This window comes from Bombus fervidus, chromosome 6 (genome assembly GCF_041682495.2).
Source record: "Bombus fervidus isolate BK054 chromosome 6, iyBomFerv1, whole genome shotgun sequence".
Lineage (NCBI taxonomy): Eukaryota > Metazoa > Arthropoda > Insecta > Hymenoptera > Apidae > Bombus > Bombus fervidus.
This window is the reverse complement of record NC_091522.1, coordinates 3,090,270-3,112,459: the sequence shown is the minus strand read 5'-3', so window position 1 is coordinate 3,112,459 and position 22,190 is coordinate 3,090,270. Positions and strand designations below refer to the sequence as shown.

The following is a 22,190-nucleotide window of genomic DNA, read 5'->3' as shown; positions in this document are numbered from 1 at the left end:
ATATAATTGTTAAATGAATGTAAATAATGTGCAATTTATATGCATTTATATTTCCTTCGTGTTTTCTACATATAAAAGTTCCTAATTCAAAATTTACATCGTGTTCCTTATATGATTAAATATATTGAACGAGAATGTAATATATGTATAGAGTGAGTATTATTAATTTAGAGTATTCATAGAGTATTATATTTTCTTTATCATAATCATATCTCACTTTTAAAGTGATATGATTCCATTTACTTATTTTTCTTACTTTAAGTGTAATTATTAGTACTACTCAAATAGTATAAAGGAATATGAAGAATAGGACATTTCAAAATACAATGAATAATTATATATATTAATCAATAAAGTCGAATGCTTAGACATCTTTTACTATATAATATTGTAAAAAAAATTGTTGAAATAATTTTGTAATATACATGAATATGAGATTTTTCAGTTCTATCTTCCAATGTATTCGTACTTTGTTATACGAACTTAAATAACATAGTTGTATGATACTTCATGTATTTACAAGTAACAATTTCATTAGTAAAATAAATATACTTATATTTATAAATGGACTCATATAAATACGTTACAATACATCTCTAATTACTGCAATTTTGTAAGCTAAAAGAAATAACTGTATCATAAATAAAAGGGAATTTGCATAAATTTTAATAATTTATACAAATTTTATGTATATGTATCCTTTTTTAATTATGCATCTATTTTCAAATTATTTTGTGCTTCCTAACTGCGTATTCTTTACTTCTGCAATCAATGCTTCCTTGATATGTGCTGCTATTTTCATTTTCTTTCTCTTCTTAACTCTACCAGATATTTTTTCTTTAACATTTTTTGAAATTTCTGTTCGTGATTTACTCTTCTTCTTCAGACAACTGAGAGGATTTGGGCCCCCTTTTTTCTTCTTTTTTAGTCTTACTTCTGTTTTATCAGTTACTCCAGCTGCTTCTTTTAGTATTTTAATATTTTCTTTCTCCCATTCAGTCATCCCTAATTCTTTACGAATATTTTCAGCATATTCACGACTAGCTTGTGAAGGTGCTTCCAAAGTTGGTGCTTTACCATGCAAATACATTATTGGTACACCTGGAATTTTTCTCAAGTAATCCTGAAGTTCTCTGTCTTGCGTAGCTATAATATATCTGGAAAAAACATAACAGATATATATACATATATGTATAGTATCACTAATTTTAATTTCCACCCATTGAAACTTTTATTATACCTAAATGAATTATTTTTTCCAACCATAGATAGTAAACATTTTGTGCCACTAATTGAATGTTTTTCATGTCCACATTTATGTATAGGATATTGTTTAACAATTTGCATAGCACCACCAACTGCTTTCGAAAATGAACTTAATTTTTCAGTTTCCAAAATGATACATGGTGTAGTTAATAATTTTACTTCAGATTGAAAATATTTTGATAATTGATCTTGTATATTAAATTTATTCTAAAAGGAATTAAAAATTATTATAAATTCAAGTCATTTGTTTTCATTAATTTATAAGTAATTACATATATTATTTTCTACTCTTTATATAATGAAAGCAGGCGTCAACTTTAATTACAGTAACATAAAATAATATATTTAAATGCAAACCTCTAACGCAGCCAAAGCAAATGTGCCATCAATAAGAACTTGAAACGGAGATCTAAATTTGAAGTTGTTAATAAAAAAGCCTAAATTTTTTCTCGCTTTTTTCTGTCGGTTTGTTTTCATCTTGTTATTTTCTCAGCTATGCTTTAAAATGTGTCACGTTTATTTTATACACATACAGATTTAATCTTCGAAATAATATGATAAAATATTATTGAACATTGTAAACTTTTATTTTAAATCGACAAAAATATTAAAAATTTTAACCACTAAATAAAAAGCTATGCTTTTTCAATGTATTTCATAAACACAAATACATTTAAGCATATAGAAAGATTACTTAATATGCAATATAACATAACCTATTTTCAGAGGTGATCGAAATCAGAAGTGAACAGAAGTAAACTGAACGTTGTGTTGCTTGTTGATTTGAAAACAGTTATTACTTATATTTTGTGTACTATTCCTGGGAAAAGTTTTGCATTATCTATTTCATTCGTAACAGAAATTCATCAAAATGTAAATGTTTACACAAAATTTTTTATCGTTTTAACAGTAATTTTTGTATTTACACAAAACTTAACCTTATTTTTCTATTTATATACTATCTTTTTGTGTAAATTTTACCTGAAGGTTATAACTTTTCTCTTTAAATTCCTATTAGCATTTTTCCAACAGAATAACTTTTATTTTTAGGTCTTCTTTAACTAAGCCAAAATCTGAAATGACTCCTGAGGAATTAGCAAAAAGAGAGGAAGAAGAATTTAACACTGGACCACTTTCAGTATTAACTCAATCTGTGAAAAATAATACGCAAGTTTTAATTAATTGTAGAAATAACAAAAAACTATTAGGAAGAGTAAAGGCATTTGATAGACATTGTAACATGGTTTTAGAAAATGTAAAAGAGATGTGGACTGAACTTCCACGTACTGGTAAAGGAAAAAAAAAGGTAATATAACATAATTATGTGGTATTGAAGCAAAACTTATGATTAACAGTATACAGAAAGCTTTGTTTTTGTCTAGGCAAAACCAGTAAATAAGGATAGATTCATTTCAAAAATGTTTTTGAGAGGTGATTCTGTAATTCTAGTTCTACGAAACCCTTTAGCAACAGCATCAGGAAAATAATTTTACCAATATCTTCACTATTTTGTAACTTATAAATAAGAAACATGAATTTGAAATAAATTTTTTAATTTAAACTATAAATGTGTATAATTTATTCGTGTTAACAATTATATCTTGAATTTAATATAATATACTTTCTCTTATATTTTAAGTATAAAAATGAAACAGTGTTAAGTGTTAAACATGACATTTATTTGTAATGAATTATACATAAAATCATTAATCTTTTTCAGCAATTGCAGTAAGATGCTTATCAATTTCTTGTTCTGTTAAAGTTCTGAAACATAAAAACATTTCATATGTTATTTATTTACAACAATTTTATACATGAAATAGAAATAATATTTACCGAAATTTGGGATTGTCCTTTGATACTACCCCAACTTCTATCTCTGTTGGCTTAAAATCTACTGATAAAACAGTAGATAAACAAGTAATTGCTAATTGTATTGTTTCATCATGATCATAGTTTTGTTTCTTCTTTAACTTTTTTTCCAGATAAGAATTAGCTTCAGTTTGTTTAGCACCAACAGAGATTGCTCTGTAACCACAATAATATCCTGCAGGATCAGCCTTATAAACACAAGGTCCTTTTTCTTTATCGTATGAAATAAGCATCATAGAACATCCAAGAGGCCGCATTTCTGCATTTTGTGTATACACTTGACTGATATCTGCAATACGTCTGCATAATGCATCCACAGGAATTTCATATTCATATTTGTATTTAAAATGAGCTGCTTCATATCTTGCACGTTGAACTTGAGATCTGCTATCGGCTAAAATGCACAATAAAAACAATATATCTTTAATACAAAAAAGATCTAGATATTTCAAATAATAATGATTGAAAAATTATATAACAAATCTTTAGGATAATCATTTTCTTTAAAACTTTACTCACCTATCATGCCTGTCACAAGGCAACCAATATGCTCAGTGAGTTGAAAAATATGAGTAACACTGGAAGCATCAAGTAGCTTATCCTATAAACAAATATCCTTAAATTTAATAAGTTTCATTTGTATTATTTGCAGAAAAATCTTCAAATGTTACTTTAAAATACTATACTATATACTTTAGAAAAAAAGGAATAATATTATAAAGAATTACTAGTAATAACAGTATAGTGATAGAGGTTATCTTACAGGCACTTTCTTTTGTGTAGCAAAAACAGCTGTGTCCACTCCTTTTACAGCGACAGATGTCAAACCACCTTGATTTATCGCTTTAAACGCATATTCTGCAAAATATTCGATACTTTTATTTAGAAAGGTTGAAAATTGCTAATCACGCCATGTCATGGTTCCCGCTTAGAAAATTAGTATAAGAGTTAGTACTTTGAAAGACAGCAACAAAAATTGGAAAACTGTTTATGTCTTAATGTAAAATATTTTCACAAATCTTACCTACTTGGTAAAGCCGCCCTTCCGGTGAAAATATTGTAATATGTCTATCAAATCCAGCACTACTACCGCGCGCCATATTCGCAAATAATGTTAATGGTCGCGTTTAAAAGTTGCAGGCAACTATTCGAAACGTCAAATCATGCAAGGCGAGTATTAAGGTAATTTACATTGAACGATAGAAATTTTTATTGGAACAATTTTTACATATTTTTATATTCATTTAGAAAAGTAGATCTAAAATCAAATATAAAGATCTGACCTTCTAGGAAATTTGTAAAATTGTTTATTACTTATGCTTACAATTTTAATATATTTTTTTATATAAAATTATGCTCTTTATTATCCTGTATAAAAATTTAAATTCTATTTAAAGATTAAATTACAATTAAAAAAGATAATTGTTTAGTATTAGCAGTTAGAATTTAGAAAGGTATAAATTTTAAAATTTGATTTCAAAAGTAATATATTTTATCATGAATATTTCTTTTTTGAGAAATATACGTAGCAGCAGATTTTTTAGTATAATTAACTACGAAACATATTAGCATTCCTATGTCAAAAAATAAAGCAATTTAAACCGTATTTTCTTTACTGGCAATGCACATACATATATTTGTTTATTCGTTTTCCTATAAATAACGCTTGCGATATCTTATAACATCTTAAGCTCGTTCTGATCGAGATCGAATCTGATTTTACACCAACCATCTAATACGTAGTAATACGTGTACACATCGATATGTGTACACATTGAACGTTAGATTTCGTGAGCAATGTAAATGTTATCATAAATTACTGTACTTGGTATAGTTACACAAGTATCTTGTCTATGAAAAAAATGACACGTACATCTTAAATTACTGCTGTCATTAAAAATTTTCCAGTTCGCTAGTAGCACTCAAACGGCACTTGCGATACCAAAAGTAGATACCAAAGTACAAATGTCTGCATCAACAGGTAAAAATATTTTATATTAATTGAAAAATTAATCACTTAGTACAACAAATATCTGTAAAAGATAAAGGTAGTCGTTGTATTATTTATAAAAGGTACACATTATTAATCGCGTAAGATCTTTTTCGAGTAAATAAATTTTATAAGAACATAAGCGTCAGTCATATGACCTTCTACAAATTTTGTTTTATTTTTTTTATATTATAAATGTGTAGTGGCATGTGAAACTAATAATAATTTTTACAGTTTATTGTACATTCTGTATGATCGAAATCAAAACAAAACCCGCGTGAGTCTATTGTGTATTATTTATAGTTCTGATTAAAACGAAATCCACATGACGATTAAAATTTGTATTACTATTCGTAGCATTCCAAAAGTGTAAGTAATGCGTGTATATGTATACAATAATGAAACAAAATACTTTTATGTGATATTTTTAAATGTTTATATTGAATAATGTACTTTAATGCAGTAAACTAATTGTAATTTTGTCAAACAAATTAATTTGCTGTAAAAATTAGTTTAATAAATTAATGTAATATATACATAATCTTATCCAAATTTTCTGTGTATATGCATGAAGACTTAATAATAATTTTCAGGTGATAAGAACAGCCTGAAAAATGGCACAGAAGCTTTAAAAAAACAATTTGATCCTACTGGTTAGAATTTTTGTTCTTATGAAGAAATTATATCAAATTCAAGTTCTATGTATCATCTATTAGATCAATATTTTATAGAACATCAACATATTCGATATAATCCCTTAAAGGGAGAATGGGTACTAGTGTCACCACATCGAATGAAACGACCCTGGGGGGGACAAATTGAAACAAATATAGAAGAAGATCTCCCAGATTATGACCCTGATAATCCACTTTGTCCGGGCAATGTCAGAGCTAGTGGACAGGTAATGCATTTAAATAACTATCCTTTAACTTTAAAACCAGAATTGCACAACTTTTCTGATACTAAATGTTCTTGTTTTCCAGATAACTCCAATATATGAAAATACATATTCATTTGTCAATGACTTTCCTGCATTATTGGAATCAGTTCCTAATCCATCAAAATCTGAAGATGAATTATTCCAAATGGATGCTGCTAGAGGTACTTGTAAAGTGATGTGTTTCCATCCCAAATCAAATGTAACAATAGCACTTATGAAAATTTCGGAAATTAAAGAAGTGGTTAAACGGTATGTTGGTAATACATTTAGTTTGTAGTATTGTAATATTTTATGTAATAAATGTCGTTATGATTTAGCTGGATTTTTGAAATGCTTGAGTTGGGAGAGAAATGGACTTGGGTACAAATTTTTGAAAATCGTGGTGCTGTAATGGGCTGTAGCAATTCTCATCCTCACTGTCAAATTTGGGCTAGCTCTTTCTTACCAAATGAAGCTAAAATAAAGGATAGATACCTCAGCGATTATTATAATCGTAATAAAAAACCACTTCTTATAGATTATGTACAAAAAGAACTTTTCAAAAAAGTAAAGTACCATATTAAGAGAATTTAGATTTAGATCTTCAGATTTTTTAATTTGTATATTTTATGTTGTAGGAGCGCATTGTATCAGAAAACCGAGATTGGGTAGTTTTAGTACCATTTTGGGCAGTATGGCCATATGAAACTATGGTATTGCCTAAGAAACAAGTATCTAGAATGCAAGATTTATCAGAAAGCCAACAAGAATCATTAGCAGCTACTATGAAAATACTGTGTACAAAATATGATAACTTATTCCATTGCTCTTTTCCTTATTCTATGGGTTGGCATGGTATGGTTAAATATTATTGGATATGTTCATTAAAAAAGGTCATGTAACTAATCACAATATTTAATTGATTCTATTTGAAGGAGCGCCAACTGGACCATATGTAAAACAAGATTATCCTTATTGGACTTTCCATGGAATTTATTTACCTCCACTATTGCGTTCAGCAACTGTAAAGAAACATATGGTTGGCTATGAACTTCTTGCACAAGCACAAAGAGACTTAACGCCAGAACAAGCAGCAGAAAGATTACGAAATTTATCAGATTCCCATTACAAGTATCCAGAAACCAGTTTAACTAGTTCTGAGATAGAAGACTATTCTAAATGAATTAATTCACTTTATATAACTATATATTTTTATAAATGTACGTGTTATTCACGTATATATATTTATAAAGATGTAATGTCGAATATCATGTAATTATATACATATTAATTTTAGTAGTAAAAATCAATAAACATGAAAGTAATCAATTACTTTCAAGTAATCAATTTTATACAATTAATATGCAGGAAATGTACAATCGATTTTCTTGCTCCAAGCATGAATGCCACCAATTACATCTTTTATTTCTAGATTACTTCCCTGAAATATTTCCTGAAGACTTTTTACTGCCTTTTGTGAATCATTCCCTCTTCTGCACATAACATATACTAGAACAAATACATACACATTTATTATATATTTACAACTTCAACATAACATATTAAGCAAAATATACTTACAACTAGCATTATCATGTTGTTTTTGTATTTCCTGTATTCTATTTCTTATTAATGTTACTGTTTCGTTGTTATTAATATCACATAATGGTATATTTATAGAGTTCTTTAAATGACAGATGTCAAATTCTTCGGCTGAACGTACGTCGATTAAAATATGAGCTTTCATGCCTAATTTCAATGTTGTGTTATATTCTTCCACGCTTATTCTTTCTTCCGTTCTTAATAGATTTAATTTCCGATCTTTATCATTTGCTTTCGCACCACAAAATTGTTCGTAATCAATTAATTTGTGCAGAGTTGGATGTTCGCCGCAAACGGTACAGTTTATATTTTTAGCACGCAGGTTGATCTTACGAAACTTCATTTCTAGTCCATCAAATAATAGAAGTTGACCGGATAATACATACGGAAGATCGAGTAGTATCTTCAGTGCTTCTAATGCTTGTAAGACACCAATAGTTCCAACAGCTGCAGTTAAATTAAGTAATAAATACTTTTTGAATTAAAAATATTGAATAAATTAATTAAATTAATTAAAAAATAATACCTGGGCCAAAAACACCACCATCTCCACAATTTGTTACTGTTTCTGGAGGAGGAGGTTTAGGAAATATACATCTGTAGCAAGGTCCATTATAATTAAATACAGATAAATGACCTTCAAATTTTAATGCTGATCCAGATACTAAAGGTTTATTACTTAGAACACACGCATCATTCAATAAATAACGTGTAGCTACATTATCAGTAGCATCTACCACTACATCGTAAGACTTTATTATGTCTAGAGCATTACTGCTATCTAGTTGAATTTTATATGGAATAACTTTAATGTCACTGTTTAAGCTAAAATTAGGAATATTTAGTTTAGATTATAAAAGTAGTGATATTTTATATCATGAATTTTACCATCAAATAAACATTTAATACATATACTTGTAAAAATGTATGCATATTATATTGATATACAAATACCGATTAAGACTTTCTGCAGCAGTATTTACTTTTGGTGTCCCAATACTTGTTTCTGCATATAATAATTGTCTATGAAGATTGTTAATCTCTACATCATCATAATCAATTATACCAATTTGTCCAACACCAGCAGATGCTAAATATAATGCTGCTGGGCATCCAAGTCCACCTGCTCCTACGATCAATATTGCGCTATTCTTTAATTTAACTTGACCTGTAATTATATAATGGAAAATGTTACAATTGAAAATAAGAACTTTATTATTATTTATATATCAAATTAAGAATACATAGAACAAAAAATATTAAATACTAAAGAATAACAGATTTTTGTTACATGAAATTTATATGATTTTAATTTAATATATATAATACATTTTAAAATTTTATAAATAGAATGTACCTTTAATAGCAATTTCTGGTAAAAATATTTGCCTGCTATATCGTAATATTTCTTCGTTATTCAAACCGCAATCTTGTAAGATTTGTTTTTCGCGCCTTAAGGCAGCTAATTGAATTTCCTTTGTGCGTAACAACTCACGCAATTCAATAATTTCATCAACTAATTTCTTTTCGCTCATTTTTCTAGAAAAAAATTAAAAAATGAGTTACTATTCCACTATAAAAGGTTAAGAGTAAAATTAAATTCAAAATTTTTTATTACAGAAAATCACGTAGTTAGGTTATACGTACTAAAACTTATTTACAAAATTAGCGGTTAGGTTGTTATTACATAAGTAGCAAATCCTACATAAGAAACAACTCGTTATAGATAAAATTTAAACAAAGATGAGTTAAGATTATTATTCTAACCTTTATTATTTTATTATTAATTTCGAATACTGTTGCTTTTTTTATTACTTTATAATCAGTGTACACGTGTCTATTTGAATAGGTATATACTACACATTCTGTGTTCTGTTCTACATCTAAGATGCAAATGGCACTATGCTTTACATATTTAGTATACGTAAAAATGCTTAATTAATCTCTTAATTAACCTTTAATCCTTTCAACGTAATAGATAAAATGAAGAATTTATCGTTTCAAGTAGTATAACAAAAACAGAGAATATTTCCGAAACATTTTCGAATACTTACTTTTAGAGTTTAAAATAATATTCTTTTGTCCACTTTACTTAACTAGTAAAGAATATAAGTCAATATTTTCCTTTAATATTTTTGGTGTTCATTGATTGTATACAGATTTGTAATAAGTATACTTATACTATAAATATGTGTAAGCAATATGTATAAATTAAATTATGATGTCTCAAGCTTTCTAGTTAAACTCGTGAAATGTGTATTTTAGGTGGCTACTATGACCGCATGGTTCTGTGAGCGTCTCAAAGAATTAAAGAAGAAAGAAGCAGTGAAATCTGGAACGGCTAAAAACAGCTAGTTCGTTAAAAATTACGATGTGTTCAGTTTCAAAGATCCTTACGAAATCTACATATTTATTTGCACAGTGTCGTGCGCAATAAGTGCAGTACAGTCTTGGGCAAAGGTAGGAAGTTGATGATTAATGTCACGGTCAGCGAGGTTCTCACTCTTGACAAGTGCATACAAGAAAATCATGACTTTATAAGTGACAACTGGAGTATTGCTTGTGAAGAACTTTAATCGTAATATATACATACGTCAAGATGGTGGAACCAATTTTTGATTATCAATTTCGCTTGATACTTATCGGTGACAGTACAGTCGGAAAAAGTTCGTTGCTGAAATATTTTACTGATGGGAAGTTCGCAGAGGTACGTAGCGACTCTAACCGTTATTGTCAACAATGTTGATAAAAATGTTGATTTTAATCAAATCTGTTGTGTTTTGTTCTTTTATCATTTTTCATAATATCAAATAAGTTGTACTGCAATTGATGTTGAAATCAAAGTTGAAATAGATTTTATGTCGTTGGAGTATTTCCAATTTTGCTGATCTAATAATATTTATTTAGTTGATTGCTATTTTTTAAATAAAGAATTCAGGACAACATAAAAATGCTATGATATTAAATATGTTTGAAGAATTTTTGTCATGCAAATGAATTAGTTCTAATATCCAATTATAATTATTGTATACATTGTACAATTAGTAGGTTAATGAACAATAATAAACAAAACGGTATCTTTGATTGAGATACATTTTTATCTTTTATCTTGAATCTGTCATTGACTTTTATATAGAGTATATTTTTTAGTAAATTAAAAATTATAATTCTTTTACAATTCAACGAGTTTATACCTGATATTATTATAGGAAGTATATAACATATTTTATTTGATTAGCTTTCAGATCCAACAGTAGGAGTAGATTTTTTTGCTAGATTAATTGAAGTAAAGGATGGAACAAGAATAAAATTACAGTTATGGGATACAGCTGGCCAAGAAAGATTTAGGTGTGTTATATTTGTATTATATGTTTTTAGTAATTACGAATATATTAAAAACAAGATATAATATGTCATTGATACAAGTAAAATAATGAAATATGTTGTTTATCTTAGGTCAATTACAAAATCATACTATAGAAACTCTGTTGGTGCTCTGCTTGTGTATGATGTCTGTAATAGAGCAAGTTTTGAACATATTCCTCAGTGGATGATGGAAGCTCGTAGACATATTGAGCCACATCGCCCTGTATTTGCATTGGTAGGTTGTAAATTAGATTTAGTTACCAATGGAAGTAGGCGAGAAGTTTCAAAGGAAGAAGCAAGAGCTTTTGCTGATCAACATGGTGTACATCACATTGAAACCAGCGCAAAGACTGGAGTTAATGTTGAAGAAGCATTTCGAACAGTTACACAGGAAGTTTATAACAGAATACAGACTGGTGAATATAAGGTAGAAGATGGTTGGGATGGAATAAAAACTGGATTTGCTAGGCCTGGTGGTTTAGATTTTAATCTAGTCGAAGCAGAACCTGCAAAATCCTCTTGTTGTTAAGTTAAAATTTAATTTGTTATAAAAGCAAACAATGTTCAGAATGCAGTGGCACTATAAAAATTCATGTTCCTCAAGTTTTTCTAAATCTTGAGACATGTATATTAAGAGACAGAAAGACCGAGAGAATACATTCAAATTTCCATATCAATTTTATTTGACAAACATGAAAGAAAATTCTATTCTTTAATAATTACATTCCACTGCATTCTCGTTTTAGAAGAAAGATTTACAACAAATTTAAAATGTGTATAAATCCTGATTAGACATTTTTGTACATAGCTTGTATAAACGAATGATTATATGTCATTGAAGTACATAGACATTGAACTAGGACTGTTTATTATCTTATTTAAGAAACAAAATATCTCAATGTAAAGAAAGTTCATGTTCATAGTATAAATGTAGCTATAGCATTTTTATGAATTTTGTCATAAATTAATGATTTTGTTAATGATGAAAGAAAATAACGAATGTACTTCTTTGTCAAAATCATCTTTTAAATATTGTAATAATAGAGTCACAGTGAATATTATATAAATTAAAGAAAAGTTTTCGAAATAAAAGCGCAAATATTTGTAGATCATGCGTTATACATACAGAAGTTATTTTTTGTTTTTAATGACACAGTTTATGATAATGTCACATATACATGAAGAGCCAAAATATATATATACATATATTCGTACTGTTCATATTTAATTAAAGCCAAACAAGTTAATATATCAGTACTTATATCTTAATTTATGAAACAATATATAAGAAACGATCTGTATGTGCTCTAATTTTAAAACATCATAAACTTATTCTGTAAATATTATATTATATAATTATGTCAAAATATTACAAGATTTTGTTATAGAATAATAGATAGTGCACCACAATTTGTATAAGTTGCTATGAATTAATAAATATCTGCTTTATCATATTTTTATTATAAGATATAAACATGTCAGTTTAAATATGATACGAAAAATTTATATAATCCAATATAATATTTTTAATACAACTATTTTTTATTGGATGGTATATTTTACATTTTTTCATGTCAATCTCTTAAAAGAAAATAAATTTCTGACTTTCAAGATATTAGTTAAGAACATAAACACTTGCATATACATACATACATTCTTAAGACAGAAATAAATTAGTCAAATAAATTTCATTCAAATAAATATTATTTATGTAATTTGCATTTTTCAGTGCAACACAAATTAAGCAGAGATATATTTATATCAGTACAATGTAACAGATATATAGAATACGTATCAAATGATAAAGTGCAGTAGAATCTGCATTTGTATAAATAATGTAAGTAAATGCAGCAAGGATAAAATTTATGTATGAAGTTTTATACTTATTAACTGTGGCATAAGACAAAATGAGTAATAGCTATTAGAAAAAAAAAAAAAAGAAAAACGCGAAACAGTAACATGTAACTTATCATTATATTTGTATAGCTATAGACATATCTTTTTGTCAATAAGTGATATACGTATGTAGTGAACTTACAACGTTGTAATATCCTAATTGACAAATAGATTTTTTCATCTATAAAAAATCTAAATTTGTTATGTGTTTTTTTCTGTTTTAAAATATTTTTTTGTAAATAGAAATTAATATTATATTGAGGACATGAATTATAATAAATCTATGTAATATTATTTTAATATGTGACTATATAAAACTATAATTATACATAATATGTGAAAAACGGACACAGACATACACATATATATATACATATATTATAATGCCTATTTTGTAAAAATTGTTTTCTCATAAAATTTATTTTATGTATAATTTGACAATTCAATATATACATCTTTGTACATTACACATTTATATACATATAATCATGTTGGAAAATAAACAATTATAGAATTATATATTCTTTTTTGATAATGTAATGCAAGTATTAATTATTAACATTTCTTTTGTGATATAAGTCAGGAAATTATGTTCTGCCACCATATTCTAGATAATTTCTATTTATTTAGCTCAATAAATTAATTTTTTTGCTTTTTTTTTTAGAATTAACTACAAAGATACTTCTACTAAAATTACATATTATCATATTCATACTTTTAGATATATATAAAATATGGTGTGTGTTTTGCGTAACTGGTTTTTTTTATAGGCTGTAACAGATGGAGTAATCAAAATATTCATGACATATAATTTCATATTTAATGTATAATATATAACATATATACAGTATATTCAAGTTAATACTTTCTTGCCATTACGTAACAGTCGATATGCTTAAATTATACAGATTTTTGTAAACTGAATAATTTATATATCTGAAATGTAAAATTGTCTGAATACAAGGAAAATATTACAAAATATCATTGTAACAGTTACATTTTCACCTAAGTATGAAACATTAGCTAAACAGAATAAAACTAAATATGTGAAAAAGCAAACTGAGAAAGAATAGTTTATATAATATTCTCATAATTAAATAATAAGGATTAAAGAATACTGATCGTTGTTAAGAAATATCTTATTCGTTTTACTTGCCAAAACAATATAGTATTACGTTATATTATATTACGTTATATTGTGTTACATTATATAGTATTACGTTATATTGTATTACGTTATATTGTATTACGTTATATAGAATTACTTTATATTATACTTCATTATATTATGTTACCTTATAATCTATTACGTTATAATGTGTTAAGTTATAATGTACTACGTTATATAGTATCATGTTATAATGTATTACGTTATGTAGTAGTACGTTATAATATATTATGTTATAATGTATTATGTTAAAATGTTTTACGTTATATGGGATTACGTTATATTATAATACGTTATAATGTATTACGTTATATTGTGTTACGTTTTGCCCTTCTTTCAAATATTGCACAGAAGGCGTAATTACCATGATCGCGGACGGATACGAACACGTGCATAGTGGAGATATCGAAAGGTGACAGAGGGAAGCAAGTGGGTCAACACAGTAGCTGTCCGTAACCAGTCATAAGTAAGAGTCGCGAGTCGAGAGTTCGGAAGAAGTCGCTGGTCAAGAAAATAAACAAACTGTTGAACGAACCGCCGCGTATTCAGTTGACAGTTTTTACGTTCTACACCTCAGTTATATTGTATTACCTTATATTACATTACGTCATATTGTATTATGTATTATATTATATTACGTTTCATAGTATTACGTTATAATATATTGCGTATGTACTATTACGTTATAATGTATTACGTTATATAGTATTACGCTATATTATATGTGAAGAACGATTAAACGAGTTGGTGTATATAGTGATAAGATAAGTTGATACTTAATGTAGTCAAATGTATTTAAAACTATTTGCAGTACAGAGTTAGTCGTTGTTCGCTCGCTCAGTGTTGCTCGATATGCGTATACAAGGTAATGCATACGTTCGCTTGATATTAATCGCTATAAGATTGATCGATACTAAGTGATCGTCTTAACGGTCGTGTTCGTTTATTTATACTGGTCGGAGGGGTACCGGAAAGTTTAAATTCGATTTCGATTGACGGTTGCACGTAGCAGCGACATTGTTTTGCCCAAAGTTTGTGTATCGTTACGTTTTATACGTCAAGACAGTGCCAATGTCCCGAGGCAAAACAACATGAATCGCTCTCGATTCGCATCGTCCTCTGACTCATGTCCCGCTATATACGCATATATTACGTTATATTATACCACATTATACTGTATTACACTATAATGTATTACGTTATAATAGTATTAATTTATAGTGTATTACGTTATAATGTATTATGTTATATAGTATTACGTTATAATATATTGCGTTATATACTGTTACGTTATAATGTATTACGTTATATAGTATTATGTTATAGTGTGTTACATTATATAGCATTGCCTTATATTATACTTCATTATATTATATTACGTTATGTAGTTGTAGCGGCACATGAGTCAGAGGACAGTTCGAATCATGTTGTTTTGCCTCGGAGTATTAACACCGTTACGATATATGAAATGTAATAATAAACAAACTCCGGGCAAAACAATATCGCTGCTACGCGCAACCGTCAAACGAAGTCGAATTCAAACTTTTCGGTACTCCCACGACCAGTATAAATAAACGGACACGATCGTTAAGGCAAATTAGTCTTTGGAGGAGTTAGTAGCGAACCAGTTATCAGTTAGTATCGCGCATTCTTGTAGCAACCAGTATCGAGCGAACTACGATTGACTTTGTATTCTGTATTCTGTATTATATATTTAAAAATACTCTTAAATACATTTGACGGCACTAGTATCAACTCGTCTCATCAATAGATACACCAACACGTTTAATCGTACTTCCACATAGTATTACCTTATAATGTATTACGTTATATAGAATTATGGCAGAATGTGTAAAGGAAATAGAATAAATTCTGTAGATATACGTCTTTTTTACTTTCATCTCTATTTAAAAAGAAGAAAACAGAAGAAAAGCAAACAGTTTCGTCCTTTTTTGTTTGCGAAATGCTAGAGACCTCATTTCGTCTTGCTCTTACTTTCCAAGAGAAACATTCATGTCACAAGATATAAAAGTACGATAGAAGAGAAAAGAAAATTTTCGATTGTGAAATATTCAACAAAACGTCATGAATATTCTGCATCGTTTCTTCGCCTTTTCTTCATTTTTTTCGCTAGTTGCTCCATTACTTAAGAATGAAGATATAGTAATTATTCTCAAAATTGTACATTTCAAAATGGTAAGGAAATCAAGAGTACAATGATAAATATACGATTTAAAAAATTTTTTAAATTCCTTACATACTTAGAATTAATCAAATAGTTTAGTATATAAAAGAGTGAATTTATGTCGCATGTTATAAATGCAGCTGTGTTCGTTGCAACAATTGCAATTCCAAGAAATTTCTCTCGAAGATCACGGTGAAGAATTTGCTTTGTTAAATTATTATTGGTATAGCTTCTCGTTAATAAAAACAATTCGTAACTATTTAATGAGAAGCAGTATATTCTTAGTTATTTAGAAATTTACTTAATGATGTTTAAAAATTATAACGTAAATACATATATATCATTTCATGTTTTACTAATATATCTCTAATTTAGATTAAATATCCGAAGCTTGAAAGAAGCTTTTAAAAATTTCAATACATTGCATACGTTTTAAATTGTGCATAGTTCTTAGGTTAGATTATCTTCGCTTTCCAAAGATTAATCTTAGTATATGAATTTAATGCATCATACAATAACCTCTCTTTGTCAGAAAATTTTAAAAATTATCTATATGACCATAATCTTATTTCATGGTGGATATATTAGATTTGATGGACTATATTTTAATTTTATTTTATATTACTATTAACAGAATAGTAAGTAGAAAGGTTATGTATATGCATTATTACATAGTACGAATAAGCATACAATTTTTTATATTTCGCCTGTAACAGCAATTAATAATTCTGTAATTATCTATCTTCATAAAATACTTAAAATTCGCATTTTAAAATCATAATGAACAATTGTTCATTCTGAAAATATTTGTTAAAATACTAGATTTTCTTAGAGAAATCATGTATCTTGATGTATGCATATATGTATATATGCATATATACCTTAGTGTTCAAATTCTTATAGTTATTTGGTTTGAAAATGTTCAGTTCATCAATTCGTAAAATGTAAGAAAATTTTTACGGCGTTTGGTATTTCAATTTCTCGCGCACATTGTATAGAAACGAAACCTCGCCGCCTCAACAATCAAGAATCGACTAGGCTCACTTTTGGCGGGATACCACCATTCTACTATCGAAAAGCGAGTCGTCAAGGTGTGTCGCCCTTCGAAGCGTATAATCTGAATTTCTTAGTATTTCAATTGCTGTTATTACATTTCATACATTATTATTAGGTTTGTTGAATTAATGTCTACCTATTTATTTGTTTATTAGATATTATTAACAAAAGTTTATATAATCTTTCGAATTTCTTTCTTTTCCTCCATTGGTAGTCTACTTGATTGTTTTCATTACCAGTAGCTTGTATCATAAACTTTTGAAACAGAATATAAGTTCAACTATTATTTCACTTTAATATAATTTGTTCTAATTTTGTACGTTTATGTCTACGTTTAAATACGTTTATTTAAATCATTGATTTTGTTTTATACAGTTCATTGATTAATTGCAGAAATGAATAATAGAATAATTAGCATTCTATTCTATGCTTTTTCATACAGTAATGTTTAGTAACATTTGATTTATGATATGACAATCATGTATACCACATATATATATCAATGGTATAAATATATACATAGACATGCAATATTTAACGTAATACAACTAAATTATACGTAATTCTATGGTTTCTTTTAAGAATACTAAGGTGGAACTAGGCGCGATTAAACAAGAAATCATTACTTTCAGAGAGTTCAAATATCTTCAACATTTCTTTTATTTTAAATAACTTTTTTCCTTGATCTGTATTGCAAAATAGAGTTTTGAACAATTCGATAAAATAATTAATACATTCTCAATTGAAATTAAAATAAAAATTGAAATATTTCATATATTATATGAATTGTAAATTCTCAACGAGAAAATCGCAGGGTCACTAAATCTTTGTCAACAACTTTTTGTTTTCACGAGAGCTCTACAATACCAGACACGTGCAAACACGTTTCGATTCATAAACAATCGCGGCTTTTTCGCACTGTTATCACTCTATCCTTGGATATGTTTACGTATAACATTTTGATCTATCACAAGCATTTTTGAATATTTATTAAAAAAATGTAGTTTATAAGGAAGAAACGAACATTCGCAGTATAATTCTTTAAGATAGATTTTATTACATTTATAATCTTTATAAATACTTGTCAATATCAGGAAATATCGTACAAAGCACAAATAATATTTCAAATATATTCTACTTTCGCAATATAATATTTTTTATTGATGAATAAATTAATTAGAAACAGCAGTATTTTCTGGAAAAACGCTCACTCCGCCCATTCTTCTCTGTTAAAGCAGTTTTAATTTTGGAAACGTTTTGTGATCGGGTGCAATGTGGTCTTAGAGACAGTATTTGCTATGTAACGTTTTTATAATTTAATGTTTTATAATTAGATTTAGTTTTACATTTTCAATGGCGTGCTTTGATAATGGGATCGCCTAAGGCCATTGCCATTAATATTTTATAATATTCTATTACATGTTATGTTTGAAAAAATTATATCTTTCCAACTTTCTATCTATTAATCAATTTTGTTTAATCAAGTGACAACGTATAAGCGCAGACATCTTCCTTTCAGATTCATTTTTATTCGTCAAAATGATATTAAATCATTTGTGTTTACTCCCTATACCTTTTACCTTCATCTCCTGTTCAGCCTAACGTATTGTTTTTTGTTTTGAAACATAATATGTCTGTTACTGAAAACATATCTTTGAGTGTAGGTGTTCCAGGAATTTGACGAATCCTATTCGTGTATGCACGGATAGCCGATAACTCTAGCCCCCTACTTCTCCCCAGCTCAAACTTGTTGGGTAAATCGCGGTGCGGGGTGTCAGTTTAGCGTGGACAATAAGAGGGATTAGACGTATATTCATCCGTGTCATTTCGCGACAGGTGGCTTTGGCACTTTGGTAGACATTTTTCTACCGTTCAAACTCACTCTATTGTTACTTTCATTTAATTGTACGTTTTTCTTCAATACTTTGTTGTAATCTATTATTTAATTACATTTGTTTCTCCAACTGTCTTTTTGGTTGCCCCATTTGCCGGTAGCTCGTACAATGAGTATTTGAAACACAATTTGACCATGATCATTGTTTCATTTTTGAATAATTTATTCGTTTTGTACATTTATTTTAATGTTTTGCTCCTTTTTTTGTGCAGATTAGTATTATTCGATTCCGAGGGAAGCTTTTATGTATTAGCGGGATGTTGTGAAATTCGAAAGGACGGGATGAAAGTCAAAAGGACGCCATGGTGATTAACGATAAATTTGATAATTTTTCGTCGAAATGAGGTAATATTTGTTCACTATTAAATCAACTCCATGTCTTATAAATATTTCGTGACATTAACGTAATTAATATCTAATGTAGCAGATTCTAAATTCATGGTTTATTAAGAATACCAAGATGAAAAATGTAAGATTAAATAAATTATTTTTTTCTTCCGAATATATTAAATTATGTTTCGGAAGAAATTGAATAGATTAACATAAATTCTCTCGATTAGATTCTCTCAATTCTGTTTCATTTGAATAAGAAATTCAAATACCTTTTTCATTTTGCTTCATTATTCGTAAATTGCCCGTAATATAATATTGGCTATTAATTTCGTCTTTCTCAATAACTTTTATTATATTCGAGAAAGTACGTTATTACAGACAAGTTTGTGCAGCTTCTGCACATCGCGTTTTTTTCGTATTGCGCAGCTTTGTTTAACGGTCAGAAAAAGTGCGCCATGTTGCATTAGAACGAAGACACGTAATGCATAAAATATTTGAACTTGTAATGGTGGACATTCAATTTGGCGGATAACTTTTACAAATCAATCGTATTATGAAATATTCATATATATATTTGACAATAATAAAAAATACTTTGTAAATATTTTAAATATACTAACGATATATTTTTTTTCGCATTCTTGGTACAATATTTATATGTATATTTTCGTGCTCTTGATATGATATATGATTCTACCTATGGTAAATAAATAATAATTAATTCGTAGTTCTAAGAAAGCAGTATTTTCGTAAACAAACACTCGATACAAAAAAAATTTCCTTTCTTTATCTCCTACCTTTAATAAAGTTTTTCTTTCAGAATATTTTTGTGACCGTGCGCAATGCGGTCGGTAGAATCAGTGTTTGCTGCGTTAAATCACATTTAATATTGATTTAGAGCATAATAACTTTCATTAAATGTAATTATAATAATCAGACGGGAAATTAGAGTCAGTGTGTTCGCCGATTATCAGTTGACATAACGGACGCGTTAGTATATTATTTTCTTTTTTTTTTGTTTTTTGTTAAACATTCGTTTTCGGTAGCAAAGTGGCAGGTCTCGCAAGAGGATAAAGCCTTTCCTGGAACTCAAGAATGTAAGTATTGTCGTACATTGTATTTTAATTTATTTATCGAACTAAAATCTTAAAATTTTGTTCCCGAAATACACAATAAAAATGTTCGACATCTTTCAGAAATCGATAGAGTCTCAATTTCTAAGTCATTATTATGTTAAAGTTCCACTTTTTATATAATAATTAAACTTTATTAGAATTTCAATTCTTTTTATTATTAAAATTTCAAGCTTGAATAGAGTTTTATTTTTCATTGTTTTAAGTTTTCTAACAATCACAAGTACGTTTTCTAGAACAGATTATAATATTTAATATGTTTTGTTACAGGTTTTTCATAATTTCCAGTTTTTTCCTCTTCTTTGGGAAGGATGTAGCGGTGTTTCAAATTTAAGCATGTAAGAATCTTCACACTTTGTATTTTATTAACTTTATTCCTTGTATTTCGCTGTAATTATTATTAATTAAAAACTAAAATTTGGTTTTAAATTTTTATATTAGAATTTCAATTTCAATTTTAATTAGAGTTTATTATAATTTTAATTTCTTTTGCTATTAAAGTTTTAAGTCCTCGTAGAGTTTCATATTTTATTATGTTAAATTTTTTGATCAACCATCACATTTCTCAAAACAAATTATAATGATTCATATTTTGTTAAAGATATGTCACTTCTTCCCCTTCTTCCTGTTCTCTGGAAAGGACTTAGTGGTGTTTCAAAAGCCAAATATGTAAGTAATTATGTATTTTTTATTTTATTTAAGTTGAATCCTTATATTTCATTTAATAATTAAAATAAATAATAATTAGACAATTTAAAAAATTACGAGTAAATTGAAATATTCTATGCTTTGTTACAGTTTTCTTCCATCGAATTCGACGATCCTAATTTGATGACGACTTGATGACGAACCCTTTGGATCAGAACAATATCGAGGACAACATTCTTTACATCTAATCGTGAGTCGCATGCGTTTTTGTTCCTCCGGTCACTCAATCATGTCGAAGGATGAAAGGTCCGAATCGACACGGGTGATCGGTTGTATACGTAGAATTTTTGACGAGCATAGTGACCGCGGGTATTTATTATACCTGTGAGTAGTAACAATTTTGTCTATATTTTATTTATTAGTTTAGGATAGGTTTTCTTGCACATCGCGTTTTTAAATGTTGATGATAATATATATATATATAATATATATAAGTATGATATTTACATATTACAATGTAAAGTACTTTGTATAAGTAATATAATGTTGATAATAATATGATTATATATTATATTATTAGATATAACTAGTATATATATATGCGTATGATTGAAAATTACACAATATATTAATTATAATTATTTATAAAATCAAATTATATTCAATATTACTATATATTTATAAAGACCAAGTATTCATGTGAGCATATATATGAGTATTGAAATAAACAACGAAATGATTTCGTTTAAGTATTTTGTAGTGAAGAAGTCTGATACCCTCAGACTTCGTTAATATGGAAATTCAATTCTGATTACGATGCTATGGAGAAGTTTTATTATTATACACGGTATACTTAATAGTA

The 22,190-nt window shown here is 27.7% G+C and overlaps 6 protein-coding genes and 2 long non-coding RNA genes across 10 annotated transcripts; 5 read left to right on the top strand and 3 right to left on the bottom strand.

Annotated features, from left to right (window-relative positions):
- Nucleotides 1–322: 322 nt before the first annotated feature.
- LOC139988370 (rRNA-processing protein UTP23 homolog) lies at nucleotides 323–1,943 on the bottom strand. Its single transcript, XM_072005720.1, has 3 exons — nucleotides 1,624–1,943; nucleotides 1,241–1,473; nucleotides 323–1,157 (listed from the first exon to the last, which is right to left on the bottom strand). Exons 1-3 carry the CDS (start codon nucleotides 1,741–1,743, stop codon nucleotides 728–730), a joined length of 783 nt encoding a protein of 260 aa, XP_071861821.1. The 5' UTR covers nucleotides 1,744–1,943; the 3' UTR covers nucleotides 323–727.
- Nucleotides 1,944–1,987: 44 nt separating this feature from the next.
- Smd2 (small ribonucleoprotein particle protein SmD2) lies at nucleotides 1,988–2,834 on the top strand. The gene is made up of 3 exons (XM_072005727.1): nucleotides 1,988–2,139; nucleotides 2,317–2,572; nucleotides 2,649–2,834. Coding segments are annotated over exons 1-3 (363 nt in total). The 5' UTR covers nucleotides 1,988–2,137; the 3' UTR covers nucleotides 2,754–2,834.
- On the bottom strand, nucleotides 2,803–4,321 carry LOC139988371 (proteasome subunit alpha type-6). Its single transcript, XM_072005721.1, has 5 exons — nucleotides 4,163–4,321; nucleotides 3,902–3,996; nucleotides 3,658–3,739; nucleotides 3,103–3,532; nucleotides 2,803–3,030 (listed from the first exon to the last, which is right to left on the bottom strand). The coding sequence occupies exons 1-5, from the start codon at nucleotides 4,236–4,238 to the stop codon at nucleotides 2,973–2,975; spliced, it is 741 nt and encodes a 246-aa protein (XP_071861822.1). The 5' UTR covers nucleotides 4,239–4,321; the 3' UTR covers nucleotides 2,803–2,972.
- Nucleotides 4,322–4,862: 541 nt separating this feature from the next.
- On the top strand, nucleotides 4,863–7,379 carry Galt (Galactose-1-phosphate uridylyltransferase). 2 transcript variants are annotated; one of them, XM_072005709.1, is made up of 7 exons: nucleotides 4,863–5,119; nucleotides 5,722–5,781; nucleotides 5,860–6,029; nucleotides 6,112–6,317; nucleotides 6,386–6,614; nucleotides 6,686–6,902; nucleotides 6,983–7,379. In XM_072005709.1, exons 1-7 carry the CDS (start codon nucleotides 5,104–5,106, stop codon nucleotides 7,228–7,230), a joined length of 1,146 nt encoding a protein of 381 aa, XP_071861810.1. In that variant the 5' UTR covers nucleotides 4,863–5,103; the 3' UTR covers nucleotides 7,231–7,379. The 2 variants fall into 2 exon arrangements, with proteins under 2 accessions (XP_071861810.1, XP_071861811.1); XM_072005710.1 differs by lacking the exon at nucleotides 5,722–5,781 and having other exon boundaries at nucleotides 4,864–5,119.
- On the bottom strand, nucleotides 7,236–9,184 carry Uba4 (Ubiquitin-like activating enzyme 4). Its single transcript, XM_072005696.1, has 5 exons — nucleotides 9,007–9,184; nucleotides 8,604–8,817; nucleotides 8,176–8,474; nucleotides 7,629–8,096; nucleotides 7,236–7,556 (listed from the first exon to the last, which is right to left on the bottom strand). The coding sequence occupies exons 1-5, from the start codon at nucleotides 9,182–9,184 to the stop codon at nucleotides 7,405–7,407; spliced, it is 1,311 nt and encodes a 436-aa protein (XP_071861797.1). The 3' UTR covers nucleotides 7,236–7,404.
- A 1,047-nt stretch (nucleotides 9,185–10,231) lies between these two features.
- On the top strand, nucleotides 10,232–13,380 carry LOC139988373 (ras-related protein Rab-39B-like). The gene is made up of 3 exons (XM_072005723.1): nucleotides 10,232–10,356; nucleotides 10,888–10,997; nucleotides 11,106–13,380. Exons 1-3 carry the CDS (start codon nucleotides 10,249–10,251, stop codon nucleotides 11,542–11,544), a joined length of 657 nt encoding a protein of 218 aa, XP_071861824.1. The 5' UTR covers nucleotides 10,232–10,248; the 3' UTR covers nucleotides 11,545–13,380.
- A 3,910-nt stretch (nucleotides 13,381–17,290) lies between these two features.
- On the top strand, nucleotides 17,291–19,628 carry LOC139988191 (uncharacterized). Of its 2 annotated transcripts, none has more exons than XR_011800057.1 (3): nucleotides 17,291–17,435; nucleotides 18,985–19,173; nucleotides 19,427–19,628. It is a non-coding gene; the product is annotated as an uncharacterized lncRNA (long non-coding RNA). The 2 variants fall into 2 exon arrangements; XR_011800056.1 differs by having other exon boundaries at nucleotides 18,980–19,173.
- A 181-nt stretch (nucleotides 19,629–19,809) lies between these two features.
- On the top strand, nucleotides 19,810–21,800 carry LOC139988329 (uncharacterized). Its single transcript, XR_011800073.1, has 4 exons — nucleotides 19,810–20,644; nucleotides 20,951–21,018; nucleotides 21,282–21,349; nucleotides 21,479–21,800. It is a non-coding gene; the product is annotated as an uncharacterized lncRNA (long non-coding RNA).
- Nucleotides 21,801–22,190: the final 390 nt, after the last annotated feature.

What these genes read in the sequence shown, in the direction of transcription:
- LOC139988370 (XM_072005720.1), bottom strand. Translation starts at nt 1,743, where the DNA reads ATGAAAACAAACCGACAGAAAAAAGCGAGAAAAAATTTAGGCTTTTTT. An exon ending in TTGCTTTGGCTGCGTTAGAG is followed by an intron (nt 1,474 to 1,623) that starts GTTTGCATTTAA and finishes AATTCCTTTTAG; the next exon opens with AATAAATTTAATATACAAGA. An exon ending in GGAAAAAATAATTCATTTAG is followed by an intron (nt 1,158 to 1,240) that starts GTATAATAAAAG and finishes TGTTTTTTCCAG; the next exon opens with ATATATTATAGCTACGCAAG.
- Smd2 (XM_072005727.1), top strand. An exon ending in CTGGTAAAGGAAAAAAAAAG is followed by an intron (nt 2,573 to 2,648) that starts GTAATATAACAT and finishes GTTTTTGTCTAG; the next exon opens with GCAAAACCAGTAAATAAGGA.
- LOC139988371 (XM_072005721.1), bottom strand. Translation starts at nt 4,238, where the DNA reads ATGGCGCGCGGTAGTAGTGCTGGATTTGATAGACATATTACAATATTT. An exon ending in CCTTGTGACAGGCATGATAG is followed by an intron (nt 3,533 to 3,657) that starts GTGAGTAAAGTT and finishes TGTGCATTTTAG; the next exon opens with CCGATAGCAGATCTCAAGTT. An exon ending in AAGGACAATCCCAAATTTCG is followed by an intron (nt 3,031 to 3,102) that starts GTAAATATTATT and finishes TTTATGTTTCAG; the next exon opens with AACTTTAACAGAACAAGAAA.
- Galt (XM_072005709.1), top strand. An exon ending in AAAAAGAACTTTTCAAAAAA is followed by an intron (nt 6,615 to 6,685) that starts GTAAAGTACCAT and finishes TTTATGTTGTAG; the next exon opens with GAGCGCATTGTATCAGAAAA. An exon ending in TTATTCTATGGGTTGGCATG is followed by an intron (nt 6,903 to 6,982) that starts GTATGGTTAAAT and finishes TTCTATTTGAAG; the next exon opens with GAGCGCCAACTGGACCATAT.
- Uba4 (XM_072005696.1), bottom strand. Translation starts at nt 9,184, where the DNA reads ATGAGCGAAAAGAAATTAGTTGATGAAATTATTGAATTGCGTGAGTTG. An exon ending in GCTGCAGAAAGTCTTAATCG is followed by an intron (nt 8,475 to 8,603) that starts GTATTTGTATAT and finishes TCCTAATTTTAG; the next exon opens with CTTAAACAGTGACATTAAAG. An exon ending in TGGTGGTGTTTTTGGCCCAG is followed by an intron (nt 8,097 to 8,175) that starts GTATTATTTTTT and finishes ATTTAACTGCAG; the next exon opens with CTGTTGGAACTATTGGTGTC.
- LOC139988373 (XM_072005723.1), top strand. Translation starts at nt 10,249, where the DNA reads ATGGTGGAACCAATTTTTGATTATCAATTTCGCTTGATACTTATCGGT. An exon ending in CTGATGGGAAGTTCGCAGAG is followed by an intron (nt 10,357 to 10,887) that starts GTACGTAGCGAC and finishes TTATTTGATTAG; the next exon opens with CTTTCAGATCCAACAGTAGG. An exon ending in GCTGGCCAAGAAAGATTTAG is followed by an intron (nt 10,998 to 11,105) that starts GTGTGTTATATT and finishes TGTTTATCTTAG; the next exon opens with GTCAATTACAAAATCATACT.